General features: G+C 34.2%; 1 protein-coding gene across 1 annotated transcript in view; it reads left to right on the forward strand.

Annotated features, from left to right (window-relative positions):
* RYR3 (ryanodine receptor 3) overlaps positions 1-17,444 on the forward strand; it is a 242,309-nt gene that overhangs the window by 210,932 nt on the left and 13,933 nt on the right. Inside the window, exons 84-96 of the mRNA XM_026848909.1 lie at positions 1,624-1,697; positions 1,940-1,957; positions 2,437-2,517; positions 2,920-3,008; positions 3,389-3,517; positions 3,878-3,983; positions 5,133-5,213; positions 5,520-6,844; positions 10,287-10,345; positions 12,887-13,055; positions 13,673-13,759; positions 15,426-15,623; positions 16,251-16,381. Coding sequence (XP_026704710.1) covers positions 1,624-1,697; positions 1,940-1,957; positions 2,437-2,517; positions 2,920-3,008; positions 3,389-3,517; positions 3,878-3,983; positions 5,133-5,213; positions 5,520-6,844; positions 10,287-10,345; positions 12,887-13,055; positions 13,673-13,759; positions 15,426-15,623; positions 16,251-16,381 — 2,547 coding nt within the window. The remainder of the gene's footprint in view (positions 1-1,623; positions 1,698-1,939; positions 1,958-2,436; positions 2,518-2,919; positions 3,009-3,388; positions 3,518-3,877; positions 3,984-5,132; positions 5,214-5,519; positions 6,845-10,286; positions 10,346-12,886; positions 13,056-13,672; positions 13,760-15,425; positions 15,624-16,250; positions 16,382-17,444) is intronic.

Genomic DNA, 17,444 nt, shown 5'->3' on the forward strand with positions numbered 1-17,444 from the left:
GTTTTATTCAGGTTGGTGGCTTGTTGCTCAGTGCAGGTGGATTTGTAAGATTTAAATTATGGGAGTCACAGATTGTAGAACTTCTGTGGAAAATCTGTGTGAATCAGAGGAACAGTATGTCAGTCGTTTATAATTTCTTCCAAAGGAGAAAATAAAGCAAAGACTGTGTATGCCTTTGAAGGCTTAGTTCAGAGAGGCAGAAAAGTAAAATGTAATGGCTCCTTTACTGGTCCCAGATACCTCAAGTTTTCTTTCTGGATGGTTCTAAGGATGGAGAAAAGCCATTGCTGAGGGAGAGACAGGCCAGTGGAATTTTACTGAGCTTTCATTTTCTGTACACTTCTGATGAATTACATAATCTCTGTCTCTTCATCTGAAACCTCTGCACACCTGTCAGCTTTGTTAGAGATGGCATCTGTCCAGTGAGACTACGGTAGTCCATTAGCTTGATAAATGAGAAGTTCAGATTAGTTAAAGGACTTCCATAAAGAAGGTGGAAAACTGCTAGTGTTTCTGATTACTGTTACAGTAGACAACCTCCTATTTTTAGCGTTTTAAAGCAACAGAAGTGTTCTGAAGGAGTAGACTGGGAATTAGAAGTGGAGAAGCTGTATGAAGGCAGGAAAAAATGTGGAAGGAATGGTGACCTCCACTGCAGAAATTATCGCTGAGTAGTTGCAGCCTAGTTAAATAACATCTATCTTGTAATTTTCCCATTTATGTAGAACAATTTGGCAAGGACTTGCTCAAACGGGACCTGCAGAGATGACATAACCAATTGTTTATCTGTATCATTCAGAACTTCATTAAAAAAGGTTTTGATGAAATGACTTGAACACCAACAAGAGAATGAAAATGATGCTTTTAAAAATGCTTTTGCTTTTAATGATGTCATTAGATAGTAGAATATGTGATTGCAGTGCTGTTTAACTGAAAAAAATTAGATCATCATAGAATTATTTGGACTGTTTGAATGAAAGTATTCTGAGTGGTGAGAAGAATCATCATTGCTATTTCACATGCTGGGCTATGCCAAGCTAGCAAAAAAAAAAAAAAAAAAAAAAAACAAAAAAAAAAAACCTTGGAAGATATGGATTCTCCAATTATGTCATTCTGAATATGGAACCAGAGATTCCATACATCTTCTAAATAACATAATCATGTATAATATATACAGTAACAATATAATAGAAATAATAGTGAAAATTTAGTGGAAAATAGGGTGACTGAGAAATAACTGCAGTAATGTCCTTTTGGCAGGCAGGTTTAAGTCAATATAAAGAGGAATATTTCAGGTTCCTTTTCTGCTTTTCATTTACACATTAAGCCGTGAATGATGTTACTGGAAGTGAAGTTAGGTAAGAGGTAAAAATCTGAGCTGAGACTAATTTCAGAAATGGACACTGGACCCTTACTTTCATCCCAAGTTCTTTTATTTAATATTCATATTAAATAAAATATGAGGCAGTTCATGTCACAGTGGGGCAAGACTAGTAGTTGAAAGTGTCCAGAGATTTCCTATAAGAAAATAATTTTCCATTGTGTACTATAGTACTTTTTCCTCTTGTTTTTGTTTTTTGTTTTGTTTTTGTTTTTGTTGTTTGTTTTTTTCCCCAATGTAAGTGTTCTTGACTTGAATGCGTTTGAGAGACAAAATAAAGCAGAAGGCCTGGGGATGGTTACTGAAGAAGGAACTCGTAAGTAGAATGAAATTGATTCCAGTAGTGCTTAAAACATTATTTGTGCTTCCTTCTTTAACTAGAACTGTTATTTACTGTGCTTGAGGTTTCTGTTGATAAACTTACTAAAAAGTAATTCTAGGGTTTGAGTTCTGAATATGCTTTATATTTACAAAATCTTTAGCAATAATTTCTAAGAAATACATTGTAACTTCCAATATTCTTATCCTGTATTCTTGTTATTTTTCTTTGATCCACAGTCATCGTTCGTGAGCGTGGTAGGTTTGGGTTTACAGTTTTCGATACTATTGTTGCAAAAATGTGTTGCAAATACAGAAAGAAATCTTTCCTTGCATCTTCTCAGATATCTTTAGGTTTAGCTTTATGGTCTGCAGCAGGTTGTGTGCTCAGCTTGGATAAACAGTTTGACGCTTATTAAAGAAGTGTCATTCATATTTAAGGCATGATTTTAGTTATGACTAACCAATTACTTAGTAGATATATATCTTGTTGCTTTCTTTTTTATTTTTTTTTTAACCATGGATGCATTTGAAGTGCTAAATATTTTGGCTTTGCTTTTTCTGTCTCAGTTTTTCTTTTCATTATTATCAGTCTGTTTCTTTTAAATTGCTTTAACGCTTTTATAATACTGGTTTTTTATTAGAATTCCAGTTTTAAAAGTTGCTGTAAGATTATGTGTTCTGCATATTTAATCGTAACAGTTGTCACGTAATCATTGTACTTATATATTTTAAAGGTGAAAAAGTGTTGCAGCATGATGAATTTACTCGAGATCTATTCAGATTTTTACAACTGCTCTGTGAAGGGCACAACAATGGTAAGTGAACTGAATTAATTTGGGGGAAGATATGTGAGGAGTTTGTTCTTAGAGTTGAATAGAACCAATTCTAATGTTTTTTCTTCCAATTAATTTAGTTTTCTGAGGTGAAACTGGCATGTCAAAAATCTGAATTGTGGAGTTCAATTTGAATTTTTAAGTCTTAATGTAATTTTAGTTTTTATGCCAATTGTTAATAATAAAGTCTATTGCAAGTCATGTGGATAACAATTCTTCAGCTGTAATTACATTGTGATCTACTATAGTTCAATTTCTACCACATGAGCATCTGTACCCCACAAGGTACTTAAAAAGAATGTATTCTCCATGAAAATATGAAAATATACTTGTATTTTTTATTCCTATATATAGTAACCAAGTACAAATCACTTCTTATTTCAGATTTTCAGAATTACCTGCGTACTCAGATGGGCAACACCACAACAGTGAATATTATTATTAGTACAGTCGATTATCTCTTGCGTCTTCAGGTGAGCTAAAACCAGGAAAATGAAGAATAACATATTTGCCTTTCCTTCACTTTTACAAATTCACATTTTACTGGAATCAAATGTGAAAATGTATTCTTCAAAATAAAGAATTCTGATTTAATTTATTTCATATTTTATTTTAAAATAGATGACTTTCAGAGTTCTGTGTAAAACCAGATGTTTGTTGTTTTATTTCATTGTTCAATTCTGCAGAAAGCATAGTTAGATAAACACACAAAAAATTAATGTCATGAGAAAGATTGACACGGAAATACTAGATTTCATTTCCTGATGATTCAACTTCTGGTGATGCAAATGCAGGCAGTAAATATTGCATGCAGAATCCAAAATTATAAAATATAGCATTGTTTCTTTCTTAGGAATCAATCAGTGACTTCTATTGGTACTATTCAGGAAAGGATTTCATTGATGAATCAGGACAACGTAACTTCTCTAAAGCTTTGGCTGTCACCAAACAGATATTCAATTCCCTTACAGAATATATCCAGGTAAACAAATGTTTTGTTCAAGGTACTAACAGTGAAGTTCTATGATTATATGGCCTGATCATAAATTTGTAAATACTTTGGCTTTATTTTTCCTAATTTTTATAAAGTTACGTGGAACCACCGGCCACTGTAAAGTTAATACTAAAACATGTTAATGGCTGCGTATTTACCATGACATGATCTAGTATTTATGCACTAGATACCAAAGCGATCTTGGGAACCCTTCTCATGTAGCTTCATGGAAGCCTGAAGTTTCTTTATTTTTTCAGGGAGAAATCTTAGGAAATCAAATAGTTTTATTTGTTTTGTTTTATATTATTTTGTATAAGTAAAAAAATGTGTTTTTCTTAATTTTTTTAGGGCCCTTGCATAGGTAATCAACAGAGTTTGGCTCATAGTAGGCTGTGGGATGCAGTTGTTGGCTTTCTTCATGTCTTTGCCAATATGCAGATGAAACTTTCACAGGTATTTTGAGTAGTCAAGTAATCCTTCTTTCCATATGTTTATAAATTACAGTCAAGTGAATGTTGAAAGTTGTAGTTAATGTGCTGATACTCAGTGGTTGTGCATAGGCCTATTGTAATTTAGAGGTCCAAGACTTAATTTCAGGACTAGCAGCCTCATATCACTCTTTTTATCATTAATCATCACTGCGGACTCACCTTTTCTAATATCAAACTCACTGCTTCCAACTTATACCTTTCTGATAACGAAGGTGGCAATTTGGTCCCTTCCTCCCCATTGCCAAGACCTGATGATCTGTCAGAACAGAATCATCATTAAAAGCATGGTTCCCGTACTGCAGCTAAGTAGGGCAAGAGAAAAGTTGGGAAAGATTCAAAGAGGGAGAGAATGTGACAGCCAGTCAACTTGTCCAGTTAATTCATCACAGGCACTGAGCAGGAGGGCAAGAGGCCATGTTCATTTCACTGTGCGGGACATTGTAGAATCCCACCTCTCTTCACAGTTTCAGGCTTCTGTGTTCTGCAACTTCTGCTTAATGTACCCATACACTCAAGCCTTTAGGCACTGAACACAACAGTGCAGAGTGTTTTCCTCACCCTTAGGCAGCGTGTCTGCTACCCTCTAACTGACTCATAAGATTTCTTCCCACCCCACAGAGGTATATATGAATTTGGAGACTACTTAACAGTTTTTAGATCACAAATCCATGTTAGACTTAAGATTTTCTGTAGTAAAACTAAAGTTTAAACAGTTCTATCTCTGTTTGAGTGGCAATGCGTTATGCCAATAAATATTCCCTGTGAAGTGAGAAAAGATGGATTCTTTCTGAAAGAAATACTGCCATATCTGTGGAGTAACCAGTTTTGTGAGTTTCTGCTGTCCCTTATCTGCACTTTGGTACACCTTAATGCTTTATTAAAGCTTATCTTTATAGAATTAATACCTCTGCTGTAGTAAATTTCCCTAGTATTGTATAAGATTTCTGACAGTAATCATTATAAAATGACAATGAAATGTTGCTGAAGAATGTAAACTACATTTAGATGACCATCCTGCATAGTTTTTGTCTAAGTATATTTAGTTTTCCAGATAAATACAAAAGAACCTCAACCTTGAACCTTATACTTTTTTTTTTTTTTTTTTTTTTTTTTTTTTTCTCAGATTGAATTGCTTAAAGAACTGCTAGATCTGCTAAAGGATATGGTAGTGATGCTCTTGTCACTGCTTGAAGGTTGGACCAGTTTTTCCTTATGGTCAAATATGATTATTTCAGTTTCATAATGTAAAGTATGATAATTACATTTATCTTTCCAAGCTGTTTTTTAATTGCCTTTATGTAATGCCAGGAAAAAATCTTTTCCATATTTATTTGATGATTCTTTTGGAATATACCTAGTCATGAAAAAGAAGGCTGCTACAGAAAAGCATGTTGAAAGAAAAATTACAAAGATTTAAGAACATTTTTGTTCTGTTCTCAGCATGAATATGAAATGTATTTATTTAAAATGTAGTGATGCCAAATAACTTCCTGTTTTAGGTAACGTTGTAAATGGAACTATTGGAAAACAAATGGTAGACACGCTTGTAGAATCATCTAGCAATGTAGAAATGATTCTGAAGTTCTTTGACATGTTCCTCAAGTTAAAAGATCTGACTAACTCAGATGCTTTCAAAGAGCATGACCCAGATGGTAAAGGCATCATTTCAAAGAAGGAATTCCAGAAATCAATGGAGGCTCAAAAACAATACATACAGTCAGAGATAGAATTCCTGCTGTCCTGTGCAGAAGCTGATGAAAATGATATGTTTAACTATGTTGATTTTGTGGAAAGATTCCATGAACCAGCCAAAGACATTGGATTTAATGTAGCGGTATTGCTAACAAACCTTTCAGAGCACATGCCCAATGATTCACGCCTTCAGAGCTTACTTGAACCTGCGGAAAGTGTTCTTAATTACTTCGAACCATACCTTGGCCGTATTGAAATAATGGGTGGAGCAAAGAAAATAGAAAGAGTTTACTTTGAAATCAGTGAATCAAGTAGAATGCAGTGGGAGAAGCCACAGGTGAAGGAATCCAAAAGGCAGTTCATATTTGATGTTGTAAATGAAGGTGGGGAGCAAGAAAAAATGGAACTCTTTGTGAATTTCTGTGAAGACACGATCTTTGAAATGCAGTTAGCATCCCAGATCTCTGAAACGGATTCGTCTGAGAGGCCTGAGGATGAGGAAGAGGCAGAGCCTTGTTATGTAGTGGATATTGGAGATGATGAGGAAGAAGGAAAGTCCCTGGAATCTGCTTCAGCTTTTGCAATGGCCTGTGTTGCAGTGAAAAAGAATGTTGCTAACTTTTTTAAAATGGTCACTGTGAAGAACCTAAGAAAACAATACAGGAAAGTGAAAAAGATGACAGTAAAAGAGATGGTGAAAGTGTTTTTCTCCTTTTTCTGGATCCTATTTGTAGGGATGTTCCAACTGTTCTTCACCATAGTGTGGGGAATTTTCCAGATTCTTTGGAGCACTGTATTTGGGGGTGGCCTGGTTGAAGGAGCCAAAAACATTAAAGTTACCAAAATATTAGGGGACATGCCTGACCCAACACAATTTGGAATCCATGATGATGTTATGGAAGCAGAAAAAGCTGAAAGCACTGAGCATGGCATCAGAGCTGAACTTGTGCAGTTTGTGAAGGGTGAAAAGGGAGAAACTGACATCATCTCAGACATTTTTGGCATTCATACAAAGAAAGAAGGTGGCTCAAAACATGGTCATGATGCTGGACTTGGAGATATTGCAGAAATCCTTGGTACAGATATCCAGTCATCTTTAGAAAACACAGTTCGGAAGAAAAAGGGATTACAGGTATGTTAAAGAGATTTTGTGTTTCTTTGCAGAAAATAATAATAGTACTGAGTTTTCTATTAGTAAATGAATTATTTGCCAGTTAAATGACTAAAGAATGTTCTCAATGAACGTTATTTATAATCTGCACTCTTAAAAACAAACAGGAGTGTTTATATGGCTGAAAAATCCAGTCCAGTGTAGTTTAGCTTTCACTGCAGTAAATTGTTATTATTGTTCATTTGGACTTTATTCAGAACAAAAATTTCTAGCAGCTTTCTAGACAGTTCTTGCTTTAAATGGTTTGCAGTCTTGTTTATTCTGTGTACCCCTTTTTTTCACAGTATATTTCAATTACTTTTACGATTCGCTTTCTCTATAATGATGCCTTATCATTATCATCTTTCTTCTACATATACTGATCCCATACAATAAAATATCCCTTTCCTAGTATTTGAAAGAATTTTGCCTGAATTTATTGTTACTTTAATGTTCATCATATAATCATTCTTCACTTTTATAACCAATATATTTTGTTCCACTCAGCTGAGCTAAATAGAGTTTGTCATTCTGTTTACATTTAATTCAATACATTTTTAAAAACCCAAATGCACTTGTCGTATTTGGAAGTCATTACGTCTCACTCTACACTTCTGATCTGTTTCTACTTATTATTCAAAGATATCTTTCCTCTCATCATTAAACTACCTTTTATGGTATGCTTTCCAGATATTTTCAATATAAACCTCCATTGTACAACTTCTTAGTTCATTATTTCCTCTTCATTTGTATGTTTTTCTCCAAGATTTGTTTATGACCTAGATCAAACTATATTTTTTCATTTATTTTTCTTATTTATTAATTCATTTTTTTTGTGCACTTAAAAATGACAGTCTTTTAAAATCCTGTCTTACTTAGCATAAATGTAATGTGGTTGGTATTTAAAAATACTATATTAGTTTAAGGATTTTAGGAGATCTGAGTAAATATTTTGGAATTTTCTTCAACAATAATTGAATAGTTGAATACAATTTTGCTTCCGATATGACTAAATAAATATTTTATAATTTGCTTTACTTTGATTTATATATTTCTCTCAGATTTGCTTGTAACTATTGATAAAAATGCTCAGTAATTTATGGAGATACTTTGAGTCATTAATACAAAGCCAGATATACAATTTATCCAGCTTTTACTTTTAATATGCTATCTAGTGAATATTACCAAAATAATGTTTACACTAATTCTATATTACAGAAATTGCTATTCACATTGTGTATATGAACAGCTCAAGTAATCCAGTTAGAGCACTGGATATAACTATTAAGTAGAGCTCAAAGAAGGAACCAGCAGTGTAAGAATCAAAAATTCACTTTGGGAAGTCACTGTTTTTCTTAAGCATTTACAAAAAAAACCACCTCACACAAATGGATAGAAACAGAAATTTGCCTCTATATACTGGAAAAGCAGTTGTGTAGTGATAAGGTTAACATTACCATATAGCCAGAGAAATGACAAAATAACCTATGGGATTGTATATGATGAAGATTGTTAGGACATACTTTTTACTGTGAAGTTCCACAGGAATCTGTGCTGAGAGCCATGCAGGTTCATAAATAAGAAAAGAAGTGAGTAATCAGATAACAGAGTTTGCTGATAAATCTGTTATACATAGCAGTAAAATCAAGAGCTCACTGCAAAGTTCCCTTGAAATAGCAGATGAAAATCAGTGAAATTATGTATATGTGAGGAAAAGTTATAATTTTACATGTAAAATGTTGGATTTTGAGTTCATTGTTACTGCTTGGGTATGAACTCTTGGGAATATAATAGAACTGTACAGAAGTATTAGTTCAATGAAAATGTCAATCAACACATATGAGAAAAGCAAGCTGAAATTTTGAATTGTTCAAAAAGGAATACAGAAACACCCAGAATATTATTATTCTCCATGAACCCAAAGTATATCTGTGTCTTGAAGACCAGGATCCTCCATTTCAAAAAGAATGTGATAAAACTGAAAAAAGTTCTGTAAGGGTCAAAAAGTTACCAAAATTTGATTTGATATGGAACAAATGTTGTGTATAGAATTAAGTAAAATAAGGCTCTTCAGCCTGGAAAGGAGACAAATGAGAGAGCATATGATAGAGGGATGTAAAGGATGGATAGGGATTTATTAATTCTTCCCCAACCCTACCCCTCAGAAGAACTAGGTGTCATTAAATGATTGCTGAACTGCCTTCCACCAGCTTGGGATCTTAGAGGAAACTCTTTGTGGAAGAGATACACATGCTTCCATCACATGTACTAGATGAGGTTCCTTCCATCATGTGTAGTCAATTAGGTTCTACAGATAAGAGGTGTGATAAGAAAGGCAAGATTGATTTAGTAAATTCTTTTATCAATTCTTTCACTACTTATGTGTGAGAGAGAGGCATCCAGCTGAGTAGTGGGGAATAAGCTTAGATAACTGCATTTATGTATTAACCTGAAATGTAGGAGAATCCACCAATAGACAATCGGTATCTAAGCACTTAGAGGGAATACAGGAGAGGGTAAAGCATTAAGATAGTTAAGACTGTCAAAGTGAATGGTAACAAATTTAGACACTTTAGATTCATTTGTGAATCTAGGACTTCGGACCCTGCATCTCTTTAACTTCTAGTGAAGCTTAGATACTCAAACACTATTTGAGTTTAGTTTGGTGAACGCTGAGCCTAAAGGTGTTTGAAATCCAGGCCCCAGCTTCTTTAGCCACCTGTAAAATAGTAAATTGTTTTTTTCCTGATCTTAAGAGAATGTTGTAAGCACATACTTAGATGGTTGTGAGGTGTGCCACGAAAGTTTTAATGAACCATCAACCCACCTAAGAGAAACAGTTTGAAGAAAGCATTGTATAAGTTATTTAAAAATTTGTCTGTTTTCAATGGCATCAGTTGATCTTGACAAAGTAATTGGGTTTTGTAATATCTGATCTTTTCAGATTTTTTGATGCTGTCATTGTTATCACAGCATATCACTGATTCCTTGTTTCATATTTGGAATGAGGCAAACTGATGCTTTTTCCACATAACCAATCACTTCACTGAGTCTTTGTGAGTGACTTTTGTATTGGGGTATGATCTGGATGTAGTTACTTTCATCCTCAACTGGTAACATAATCTGTCTGATAACCATGTATAATTACTTTAAATTGTTCAGTCAACTGGGCTAGTTATGATATTAATAACAATATACTGAAAAAACACTATAACACTATACTGAAAATACTGAAGAATTCTGCAGTTTTCACTGCTAAAATCTAGTCTGAACTATTTTTAAAAATCTAACACATTAAAAGTGCAAAGCAGTATAAAATATATAGTGTGGTAATTATTTTATTTGTTTCATAGAAAACAGTAACTAAAGTTAACAAAATTTTATTTGAATGGCTTCATTTTGACAATTAAAATACTTTTTGCAGATATCTGAAATTGCAAAAGAAGCTGAAACAGAAAGAAAGGCAGAAGCTGAGAAGGCTGAGTAAGTTGTTTTTGCACAGCTCCTGTTTAATTCCTTGCTACTTCCTAACGCTAGGTAATTTGGCCAGGAAGAATCCAGGCACTGCTCAGTATTCAGAGCACTCTATGTACACTTTTGTCTCATCAGTATTTTGAGAAGCAGCACAGTTCCCAAGAGGTGGCAGACCATCTCAGTAGGCAACAAAAAAGGCAGTGTGATTTTTGTGGCCCTTGACAATTCTGCATACATAAATCTGTGGCCACTGTCTTTTTAAAAATTCCCATAACTACCTTTAAAAATGAGCATCAGGCTTGAAAAAAAAAACTCTGCGTCTTGTCATTACTGCTATTTACACTTTCCCTGCTACCCACTATAATTTTCAGACAACAGTAGTTGATCATTGAAACACAAGATTTGGCTAACCCAATAATTTTCATTATTGCTCTTTTATCTCTTCTCAAATTGTAAACTTGAGAGCTGATACATTCCTTTGTCCAGTCATCCTACATACGACAGCCATATAAACAACACTTAAAATGCTTACCTAGTCTTAGCAGCATCCTACTTTTAACGGGCATGCTGTCTTTCTGGACCTGTAGCCACATTGTAGGCTTGCAGTCTGATGAGCACCATTAAAAAATTGCAGACACATGCAAAAGATCCCCTAGAGATTCTTACATATTCAAAACTATACCTGATTTTTTTTTCATTGTTTTCTATGTTGTTTCATGTTTAAAATGCTTCATTCAGTGTCATTTATCTTTCTCCTCTTACCTACCAAAGTTAATTCCTTTAAGTGTGCCATTGGGGTCAATATTTTAGGACCAAATACATTTTGTATAGCTTGTATGAAAAGTATCCTTTTTTTTTTTTTTTTTTTTTTTTATTTGTTGTGTGTATGTATGCATACATGTGTATGTGCATATATGTATGTCATACATGGACAAAAATATGGACACATATGTATGCTTACATATGCATGCATTTAAATGGTTTGTTTTTGGTTTGTTTTTTTTTTCTGTTACTTCATTAAAGTATGCCATTAACACTATCTGTGATGATTCAGTATATTTCCATTTCCTATCTGTTACCTTTCAGGATGTGTCTAACATACTTCTTCACTTTAAAAGTTCCCTTCTTGCATTTTATTGTACCAGAACTGTTTTGATATGATTTGTCTCTCTCTCCAATCCCTGCACGGAAACACCCATGCATATGATTGTCATTGTTCAGAGCACTTCCAGTAATTACAAAGTGACTTACACTCTTCTATGTTTTCTTTGGTACTGTGTATCCAAATAACCTGTTGATGAGTGTTACTCAGTATAAGAATCTAACTTCAAAATAAGCAGTTTCAGGAACTATTTTATCTAGACCATATTACAATGTACTATTTAGTTGATTAATATTTAGACTGATCAAATGACCCTTATTAAAATTTTTGTTACATTATATCACTGCTGGACTTTCTTCTTTGTTGACTGATTTTGATCTCCTGATTTAGACAGTAGTAGCACCTTCAACACTGCTGCAGTGAAGCAATTTATAAATATCTAGGAATTTGCCCAAAATCTCCTGTGCAACTCATTTTCTTAATAGGCTTTTTCACCTCCTCTTTTCCATAAGCATGATCTCTATCTCTGTTATTTTATTTGACTTACTTTTCCTGTTCCCTGTTGTCTTCTCTTGTCTGACATGATTAATTCTCTCATGTATTTTTGCAATTTATTCAAATTGCGTTCAGTTTACAAATTTGAGTTTAAATGGCTTACATTTCTGAGGCCACAACAGGGACTTTTTTGGTAGCAGATAAACACATTCTTAGACACCCATCATATGATTCCTACTGCAGCAGTGCTGTGATAAAGTGAACCACATACGGCATTTTGTTATCCTCATGCCTTAAACTCTCAACCACCCTGATGCCTCAACAGTCTTTTTACATATATGCAAATGCAGCTTTTTTTAGCTTAGTAACTGAATTCACCTATTACTACATCCAGTCTCTATACTTAATTTTCATAAAGGCATTTCAGTGGTGCAGAGGGAATGATTGTCATCTTCTACATTCTTTGTAAGGTGCAACCCTCTGAAGCAAACATCCTGAAATTAATTCATTTCATGATACTGTGATTCAGTTATTATACTGTGTACCAAATCCCAAAAGCTTTATTTCTCCTCTTCAGCCTCGGGCTCAAGAAAGCACATGTGAACTCTTATAAGTTTTATGTTGCTTGTATTGAGCATATATGTGCATTGCTGGTTTTGGCAAACATCCACTGCACGCATGGCACAGTAACTTCTGCCTGGTTTTTGGCTTCTGACCCTTTTAATCTCCCCTCAACAACTCTATTCTTGCATATTGTTTGAAGGAAGGTCACTTTTTTTTTTTTTCTCTGGGTTTACTGTCTACCTCAAGTCTTTTACTTACAATCATTTTTCTCGCAGTGTCAAAATTAATTTTCAAAGCCAAACTTTGCGAATTAGAATCCCTTCTAAATGAATGCATTTACAATACAGAAGTATGGGTAGGTATTTTTGTTTAGACAATGTTTCTTCTAGCATGGAAGATGGTGAGAAACAAGATAAAGCAAAGGAAGTACAATCTGAGCAGCTAGAAGAGGGAAAAATGAAGAAAAAGAAGCGAAGGCATGGACAAAAAATTGAGAAACCAGAGGCTGTTATGGCTAACTTCTTCAAAGCTTTGGAAATTTATCAAACAAAAATGCTTGTAAGTTTTTCTTAAATTCTTTAAGAATTGATTTTTTTATTTCTGTAATAGAGAACACTTGTGTGATATTGAAGGGAGAAATATCATCATAAAAGGAACATTGACATGAGTTTTCAAATGACTGGCTGTATTCAGTCTTTTGTGATTTTTGTAATACTTCATAGAGTTATATGAATAGAGTGTTTGTGTGTGTAATTTCTCCTATCTTGGTCTAACAGGACAGCTTCACTTCTAGAGCTCCCTGTTAGGAGCTCCCTATTTTCCATAATCTAACTTCTAGAATCTCTAATTCTATTTTCTATAAGATTTTTCTTTGTTTTTAAAAACATCAAATGATAAACTCTATGAAACCTTCTCATGTAGTTTATTCCAGTGTTCTAGCATTTTTTTTTCAGATTTCTTTTTAGCAAGTTTTCCTTAATATTCTAGATCAGTCTTCCCTGTTGCAATTTTAAGCCCTTCTTACCATGAAATGGGGGAATAGGCTGCCAAGAAATGCCCTTGCTCATTATAACTGGTGTATGAAGGCAACACAGTTGTTTTCTTAGAAACCTTGCTGCCTACTATTCTTATCTTGATATTAGCTACAAGTCACCTTTTTTTTTTTTTTTTTTCAGCACTACTTGGCAAGAAATTTTTATAACTTAAGGTTTCTTGCACTATTTGTTGCATTTGCCATCAACTTTATTCTTCTGTTTTACAAGGTAAGATTATGTATTGCTCTTTAAATTTTTTTGTTGTTGTTGTTACTTTCAGAGGAATATTTAATGATGGTTTCAAGGCTTGTTTAATAAAGCCATTATTACAGGTCCTTCAAACATGAACTAAAGCATTTAGATATTAAGTCGTTATAACAATATTTTAAATTTTGTTACTAAAATTTGTGAGTTTAAGCCTATTCTGGTTTTGTTTTCATCAGGCTGAATGAGAACAGATTTCTTTCATCCTTTATAGCTGAGCTTGTGTTTCTAGGCATTTTTAAATTTACTCACATAACTCTGTTATTGTTTGGATTGTTAATCTTATCACGGAAAATTTGAAATCCAACTAATTCAAATGTCAAAACTGTTCATTTTTTTCTCTCATGTTTTAAAGATACTTCAGTTCACCTGATTATTCTTCATTATTATATTTCTGCTTTATCTGAAGAACCCTACTGACTACATTAATTTTTGACTGGGAAATAATTTATACATAATTTCAGAATCAGATTAATGTCTCAATTTCACTACATGAGCTCATATGTTTTAGTTATACTTGATTTCTTTCAGGGCTGAGGTTTGGCATGTTGGGGCAAGTTCTTGCTTTATTTAATGTCTTTTTTCATATTTTGTAATGAATTTAGTAACCTCCAATGAACATAAAATGTATATTTTTTCCTATTCTGTGTTTTTATGTGAGAGTATAATTCAGTTTTTTATTTATTTGCTCCATTTTCTTTGTTATCATTGCCAATACAGTTGTTGGTGACTGTTGTGAAGATATTTCTATATTGGGATTGGGACTTTGACTGGTATGAGCAGGCAGAAGAAATATAAGGCAAAAGAAGCCTTTTCATAGTGGACTACAGTTCTTTTTTTTATATCACTGCTGAAGTTATACATACATACTCTGAATGTAATCTTAGGGTTTTACCTGAATCTACTGAGTGGTTTCAGATTCTGGTGTATAACTCAATGATGCAAAGTAGAACATCTTCAGCAGCCTTCACTAATTTTATTCCTGAATCTTGACAGCTTCTATCCATGAAAACTCCCAATCCATAAAAGCCTCAGGATTTTTCTCCTTTCCATACAGATTTGAAGTTTGTAAGAAAATTCCTCCTTTACCTTTATCCTGGAATCTGGCCCTTTTGACTTTCCCCTTTTAGATATAGGGTGGAAGTTATGGCTTGGCATATTTACAAAATACTGTATTAATTTGTAAGCTCTAAGTCATGAAATATAAGTATATGAACAATGTACAAGTTGATTACATGAGAACTTTGTTTCTTTCTAGACTCTAGTATAATCAGGAACAACATAGGTTACAAAACAAACCCTGAATTCAGTCTTATTAGATAACCCTGTCATTGCTTGGTTCTTCCATTTTTGCATGACTTTTTCATTGTTTATTTTGGTTCTGCTATGGCACTGTTAAAGGAGAGACTTGTAAACTGTTGTATGCCTGTACTTGCTTTTTCTAGATTCCCTTTTCAGTAACATGAGATGATATGGAGGGTTCTGCTGTGAAAATGAAGGGCATTACTGTTCAAAGCTAATGCTCTATCATCTTCCCATGAGCAGGCTTTGCAAACATCATTTTTCATTTTAGTAAAGGAAAAGCTTTAAAGTTTGTTCTGTGTTTTCAATGTTCCTGATTTTCTGTCAGGTGACAGAAGAGCCACTTGATGAAGTAGAGGAAGATTCTAATCTCTGGAACTCTTTTGATGAAGAGGAAGAGGAGGAGGGCGTGGTGTTTTTTGTTTTAGAAGAAAGTACAGGTTACATGGCACCTGCTCTCAGAGCATTGGCAGTTATTCATACTATCATCTCCTTTGTCTGTGTGATTGGATATTACTGCTTAAAGGCAAGTTCTGAATCTTATTATTAATCGATTATTTGTTAAAGAACATTGACTATGTCCTAAAGTGATTTTTGCAGCCAATACTGGAATACCCATTTGTACCTAATTGTTACAAACTCTCACTGTTCAATAGGTAGATGTTTTCCTCATGTCTGGAGCATTTCCTCTGCTTGGTCTGGCAGAGATGGAGTCAACTTTCTTCATAGCAGTGTGTTTTGGATTTGCAGTTAAAACAGTGGTGGTAACACATCCACCTTTTGGTTATCACTGAACAGTGCATGCACAATGTGAAGGCTTTCTCTTTGCTTCACTCTCTCTGTGCATCCCCCAGTGGGTATGTTGGGAGGGGGCATAGCTTGGATGGGTGACCTGAACAGACAGAGAGAGATTCCATGCCATGTAATGTTGTGCTCAGCAATAAAAACGGGGCGTGGGGGTGAGTGAGCTTGACTTTCAAGGTGGCCATTGCTCAGAGACTGGATAGGCATTGCTCTGCTTGTGGGAGGTGGGAGGTGCTAGTGTGATAAGTGGTCATGTAGCATTATAAACGGTACTTAATGATGTAGGTAGATAGCATGGTTTCTAAAAGTATGTAAACCGTGACAAAGATGCCCACTGTCATTTTCATAGGTCCCTCTGGTTGTATTCAAGAGAGAAAAGGAGATCGCTAGAAAGCTGGAATTTGATGGTTTATACATAACTGAACAGCCATCTGAAGATGATATTAAAGGACAGTGGGATCGCCTGGTTATAAATACTCCGTATGTAAAATTAAATGGTTATGTGTAAACTGTTTATAAATATTATAGCTCATTAAGTTACTGATCTAGAATCTTTCCTGTCCACCTGCCACCTAGTTCATCTAAAAGAAAGGCATTTTTCACCTTATATTGGATGCGACAGTAGTAAATTCTAATGTGAAATCCTGTATTATCATTTTTTTAATAAATATTATCATAGCATGTATATTCCACCTCCTTTTCATTTTTCTAGGGTTTGCAACAATTGTGCATCTTACCTCACAAACTCTAAGACATTTCACATATTTGTCAATATTGAGAAGTTTTGAAAAGATAACTTCCATCCTTATCAGTGACTCAATTCCATATTCATATTGTATAGCAGTGCTCTTCTGCCTTTTTTTCCCACTTCATGATAACAAAATTTGTATATGACAAAAGAAGTAAATCTAAAATAGCAATCCCAGAATTTGAGTAGGTCTGACAGGCATTACTGTTGGGTTGTGTGCATTAGCAAATACTGTAGTAGTCATACACTGATTCTAGGAGACTCACCTGCTGTTCTGTGAGTGAATGATACAAATGTAGGCAAGAAAAATATTATCAAGCTACAGCAGTCTGTAGGAGTGACAGAGAGAAATATAGCAAGTCAACTCTCTTCTCTTGGAACAATGCCTTGTCGACAGGCTATTTTTCAGAATTTACTCTTTCAAGACAACTAGAATCATGTCTTGGTACTAGTATACCTAGGCTTAGGTTCCTGTCTTTCCCTAATAGTATCATAATTGAAGGACAGTAACAGAAAGCTGGAAAGGAGCAAAGTTATTTGCAAGTCACAAAGTAGTTGTGGCTAGTGTGTTCAGGCGTTAAGTATTTGATAAGAACAAACCAGCAAAAATAATCAATTAAGTGCATCAGAGTGACAACATGCTGCCAAATAGCCAAAATATCTATCTTCTCAGTCATACTCAATTTTTGTACATTATAAATAGTGGCCTTAGTACTTTCATTAAAATTAGAATGTCTAATCTCTTGAATGCTTTGTTTTCCTACACCTGAATTTTAAGAATTGTCCTTAATTCAG

Source organism: Athene cunicularia (genome assembly GCF_003259725.1).
Source record: "Athene cunicularia isolate RWA chromosome 5 unlocalized genomic scaffold, athCun1 chr5_part1, whole genome shotgun sequence".
Taxonomy (NCBI): domain Eukaryota; kingdom Metazoa; phylum Chordata; class Aves; order Strigiformes; family Strigidae; genus Athene; species Athene cunicularia.